General features: G+C 38.6%; 1 protein-coding gene across 1 annotated transcript; it reads left to right on the top strand.

Annotated features, from left to right (window-relative positions):
* The first annotated feature begins 2,656 nt into the window (after positions 1 to 2,656).
* On the top strand, positions 2,657 to 5,287 carry LOC109173375 (subtilisin-like protease SBT5.6). Its single transcript, XM_019322609.1, has 5 exons — positions 2,657 to 2,711; positions 2,779 to 3,115; positions 3,523 to 3,865; positions 3,953 to 4,166; positions 4,547 to 5,287. Exons 1-5 carry the CDS (start codon positions 2,657 to 2,659, stop codon positions 5,068 to 5,070), a joined length of 1,473 nt encoding a protein of 490 aa, XP_019178154.1. The 3' UTR covers positions 5,071 to 5,287.
* Positions 5,288 to 5,512: the final 225 nt, after the last annotated feature.

Here is a 5,512-nt window from a genome sequence, read left to right as displayed (position 1 = left end):
GAACGGAGTCCGTTGGGACACCACGGGGGTCGGGGGAACAACAAACGGGGAAGCCGGAAACCCGAGGTAGGGTGTAAACCAGCGGGTAGCCGGTGGGTGAGGGCTCACCCCCCGGCTGCCCGCTGGTGGCGACTGTTCCGGGCAGCGGGTGCCCGGCGGGCAGCTGCCCGCCCGCCGGTTGCCCGCTGCCGGCGTTGCCCAAATAGGCCGCGGGTAGGTGGCGGGTCCCCTATCCCCACCTACCCCCCCACTGACTCTTAACCCACAATTCCGCCCCGGGAACCATTGTGGAACCCGAAACCATGCTTAGACACTTTACAACGCAATTAACGACAACACGTAGGCAATTAGCGGATCAAATACGATAAACGAATGGTACATAACCTATCATGCTTTTCTAAACATAATCAACGCCCAAACATACGATTTCCCACCCGATAATCCAAGAATCAAAGCACACAATACAACCTAGGGTTCTAATCGTTTTTATATCAACAAGAATGCGATTCGCCTTCTAATTACAAGATTCGGTAAGAATAATATATGAGCATCAAGAATAACACACAACTATCAAGAACAACACATAATTATCAAGAATCCCAATTAATCATCAAGAACATCATAATTATCAAGAAACTCCCAATATCAAGATCATCAAGATTATGGAATCATTATATCAACATCAATATTAATCACCCAAACTCGCCATTCACAATAGTATGGGGGAAAACCCTAAGGGGGAAATCATAAGTATAAAAATACGTTTTGTTGAGACATGGGTTACCTCTTAGCCTTAATTAATTCCTTGGCTATGAAGGATCTTTCTTTAAGCTTTCTTGATTTCTTGATTTCTCCTAGGGGAATTCTTGGGGCTCTTTGGGTGGTGAGAGATTATTGTGGTGGGGGTTCTAGGTGTCTCCTAAGTTCCCTATTTATAGATCTAGGGATCTTATTCAGAGTCTAATCCTATTGGGATTAGGGGTTGGGTTTAGATATGAGGGCCCACGGACTATGGTGGACCTTTTTCCCCATTTAATCATTATAATTTATTCTTCCTCATGGGCTATCGATTAATTAATCAATTGGTCTTAGGGGCCTTAACACGGGGTGTTACAGTCACTTCCCAAAATTCAGTCACATCTATTAATTAATCCACGAATCTTGCTCGGTTCTTCAGACTAACTGTAGTAAGTTACGTGATGTGACATACATCTTTTGGATTCCATTAATAATAAAATGAATCTTTTGAGCAAAATTCTAACTTGGTTTTGGAAGGTGTACTTTTATTTTAGTATGCCCAACTATGGTGGGGAATTATATCTTCATTATTTAGTTGGACTTTAATTGGAACCAAAATTGATTATTTAGTATGTCCAACTAATGGTGGAGAATTATGTCTTCATTTGTTAGTTGGTCAATAAATCAATTATGATTATGTATATTATTAAGTTCACTTTATTAATTTCGCTGAAGAATATTTTAATCGGTGGGAGTGATCATTTAGCAAAAGATCATTAAGATACTCCACTAAAGTTTTTGGATTTAACTATTGTATTCATACATTCCAAATTGGGTTGTATGTTAAACAATAAGTCCAAAAGATTCCACAAGTATTAATCTTGTATTTGTTCATATAAATTAATAAGTTCAAATTATTGAACATTTGGTTGTGCAACATATTTATGAAAATGTTGTAACAATATTAAGAAATTTATTAGAACAAAAACATTTAACTTGTGGTGCACTATCATTTAATAAATTCTTTAGTGATTAATAGAGTCTCTAGTTTCTTCAAAATTGATCCTGATCTGACCATTTTGGTTTGTAAGGCTTAAGACAATTTTGTGGGACATATAAGTAAGACTCATTATGTTCAATTCATTTAAAGTGAACATTGAAGTTATTTGGGAAGTTATGGTGTATGTTCAATTCTTAGCTGTTAGAGATAGTACTTAAAGTTAACTTATAAACAAGTCATAGAATATAGTTAGCATTATGCTAACATTAAGAGATCTCTACTTAAGGCATGCTTATAAAGTTTTAGAGATCATACAGTGTACTCTTTTGTACAATTTGGATGTGTTTTCTCCTTCAGTTGTGCACATAATGTATTTTGAGAAACATCCCTTAAGGTACCGGGAATAAACATAGGGTTTGTTCATTAAGGACCAAGTTGGAGAATTAAAATGCATGTGACCATAATTGATACTACTCTGATTAAATAGAGGACATATCATTATGATTCGTGTGTTTTGTTCTTTGATGAAAGTTGTGCTAGTACTTGCACCAAGTGGGAGAATGTAAAATTTTCCCTAATAATATATATTATATATTATATATTAAGGCCTTAATTAAGTGGTGCAAGTTGACTAGGCCTATTAAGTGGTCTGGTTGGACTTAATAACTAGTAGTTGTTAGTCATTATTAAGTGGTCTGGTTGAACTTAATAACTAGTAGTTGTTAGTCAACCAAACTCTGTGTCTAATATAAACCTGGATTGAAGGGATACAGTTTTATGGATTAGATAGCACATTCAGTTACGGTACTCAGACTGCTCAGTAGATACCGATACACCATCTAGGGTTCTGAGTCAGGTCTGAGGCAAAACATGGCTAACGGTCTACCATTGAGAGGCAACACAACAGGAACATAAACTATGGTTGGAGATCTACATGGCTACGCTAACGCTGTCATAGGAGATCAGGTTTCTCGTATACTATGGTTTATCATAGTTAGATTATTTATATCTAACAATAAGCGGTCATGGAACTCACACAGCATCCACCGTCGGCGGTCGGAAAGTTGCCAATGCATCCGCGCTGGGCGGCTTCGCGAACGGCGTAGCCACCGGTGGGGCACCACTAACCCGCCTGGCCATCTACAAAGCGTGTTGGCAAGTGCCTTTCGATGATATGAAAGCAACTTTCTGCCAAGATGACGACGTGTTGGCGGCATTTGATCACGCGGTCGCCAATGGGGTTCAGGTGATTAGCATATCCCTTGGTTTATTGCCTCAAGATAATTACTTCACACAGGATGGCGTCGCGCTTGGAGCATTGCATGAGATGAAGAGGAACATTGCAGTGGTCGGTAGCGCTGGAAATTATAGGGAACCGTATAGTGTTACGAATGTTGCTCCTTGGATCTTCACAGTCGGCGCAAGTAGCATTGATCGAGTGTTTTCAGCTCCTAGTTAAGGTCAGAAAAATAAACTTCATTTTTTCCTGTTATTGCTTTGCATATATATATATATATATATATATATATATATATATATATATGTATATATATATATATATATATATATATATATATATATATATATGATTAATGTTTACTTCATTGAAAAACAACTGCAGGGTGAAAGCATAACTGAAATTAAGAAACAAGAGACACTTCCGCTGGTGTATGCAGGAGATGTAGAGATATCCCTGGATCGACAACTATTTCCCGGTTCGATTTCCTGTCTTATTTTGTCTTGAGCCTCTTTATTTTTTTCTAAATCAAATAGCAATTTTCCAGATTTTGCCGGCAAGACACACTTTCACCGGATAAAGTGAAAGGGAAAGTAGTGTTTTGTCAAGCTGGAGGTTTATCCCAGACATTAGAAGTGGAAAGAGCCGGCGGCGCAGCTGTCATATTAGGGAATATTCAAAGTGAGATACTAGTTGATAGTTTTCTGATTCCAGCTACAAACATCTTTAATCCTTCCGGGGCAGATGCAATTCTGAAATACATTTTGACCAACAAGAATCCAGTGGCCACTCTCATTCCTGGAAAAATAATTTTTGGTGCTAAACCATCACCGGCCATGGCTCCTTTTACCTCATTAGGTCCAAGTTACTCGGAGCCTAACATCCTCAATGTAACTTGTAACTAGAGCAGAGTTCATATATACACTGAAAATTATGAATTTCTAAAACAAATTTTATGTTTCCATGTTACATTGTAGCCTGATATTACAGCTCCAGGGCTTAATATTTTAGCAGCATGGAGTGAGGCATCCTCACCTTTAGAACTACCTGAAGATCATCGAAGTTTTAAGTATAACATCGTATCAGGAACATCCATGTCGTGCCCTCATGTCTCTGCTGTCATTGCGCTTCTTAAAGCCATACATCCTAACTGGAGTGGTGCTGCCATAAAATATGCTATTATGACAACTGGTATATATAATATAATGTATAGTACGTAGTGCCTTCACAAAACAATTCTCCCTCTCAGCACCTGTCAGATTTACCTGCACCTCTTGCCGTGATCTGGATCTGATACTATTTGTTAGATCAAGTGTTTACCACTACGCCAAAAGCTATAGCTGATAGCAAAGGCGCAACTTTATTTCCTTATAAACCGTCATCACATTTTTGAGAAGTAAGGTGCTATGCTTAGCCCTTCACCGGCTTCTGCCCAACAATTCCCTAACCCTCAATTGATGAATTTGGCCCTTTACGGGCTCCGCCCTATAAGTAGCTTAAAGCTAAGCCACAGATTGCAATAATATCTGCACTAAAAGTTCATTATTTGATATTCTCCTTTCCCATTTCAGCTACAACTAAGAGTGTGAAAGGAGAAGCAATAAAGGATGCATATGGAGAAGTTGCAGGTCCCTTCCATTACGGGGTAGGCCATATTCAGCCATCAAAAGCGGCTGATCCCGGGTTCGTATACGATTCAACATACACGGACTATCTTCTCTTTGTTTGCTCCAGTATCGGCACTACACTAGACCCCTCTTACAAATGCCCAAAGAAAGCTTCATCTCCAAGTAATCTCAACTATCCATCCCTATCAATAGCTCAGCTCAAAGGGTCAATGGTTGTGAAAAGAACAGTCACAAATGTGGGCACAGCAAACGCTACGTATTCTGTGGAGGTGAAAGCCCCAGCTGGATACTCTATCAAAATTTCTCCAACAGAGTTGAAGTTTATGGAGGTTGGAGAAAAGCAGAGTTTCTTTGTAAGTGTTAAGGCTGAAAGTGTTAAGAAGGCTGGGGAGTTTGAATTTGGTTGGTATAAATGGAGTGATGGGATTCACATGGTTAAAAGTCCAATTGTTGTTTCATCAGCATAGCTTTCGACCTTTGGCTTTCAACTTAGGAGATTCCCAGTGAAAACCTGAAATTATTATCACAATAAATTGTCAAACGCATGTAATAATGTAGCTGGTGAAAGATGGTCAAATGGATGAAAAGTTTTCGTTTCTTCATGGTTATGTAACATAATTTAGTATTTATATTGTGTAACAAAATATTTATAAGCACAAATAATGATTGTTATCTTTAAATTATGTACGTTCCTGTGTTGACAATTGATGAAGTAGATTTTGGGTGAGTGGATGTGTAAGAGGTATCGTTACACCAGATATCGTTCTCACAAGGGCTGTTGATAGGAGTAGAGCTTTAGGGTTTCAAGCACAAGATACTAATGTTCCTCATGGACATCTAGCCAAAGCATAGGGTTGATTTGGATAAAATATCAAACAACACACTTAATGAATACAAATGATAAGAAAG

This window comes from Ipomoea nil, unplaced genomic scaffold, assembly GCF_001879475.1.
Source record: "Ipomoea nil cultivar Tokyo-kokei standard unplaced genomic scaffold, Asagao_1.1 scaffold0480, whole genome shotgun sequence".
Taxonomy (NCBI): domain Eukaryota; kingdom Viridiplantae; phylum Streptophyta; class Magnoliopsida; order Solanales; family Convolvulaceae; genus Ipomoea; species Ipomoea nil.
This window is presented reverse-complemented; position numbering and strand designations above follow the sequence as displayed.

What these genes read in the sequence shown, in the direction of transcription:
- LOC109173375 (XM_019322609.1), top strand. Translation starts at nt 2,657, where the DNA reads ATGGTTGGAGATCTACATGGCTACGCTAACGCTGTCATAGGAGATCAG. An exon ending in CATAGGAGATCAGGTTTCTC is followed by an intron (nt 2,712 to 2,778) that starts GTATACTATGGT and finishes GAACTCACACAG; the next exon opens with CATCCACCGTCGGCGGTCGG. An exon ending in CGGAGCCTAACATCCTCAAT is followed by an intron (nt 3,866 to 3,952) that starts GTAACTTGTAAC and finishes GTTACATTGTAG; the next exon opens with CCTGATATTACAGCTCCAGG.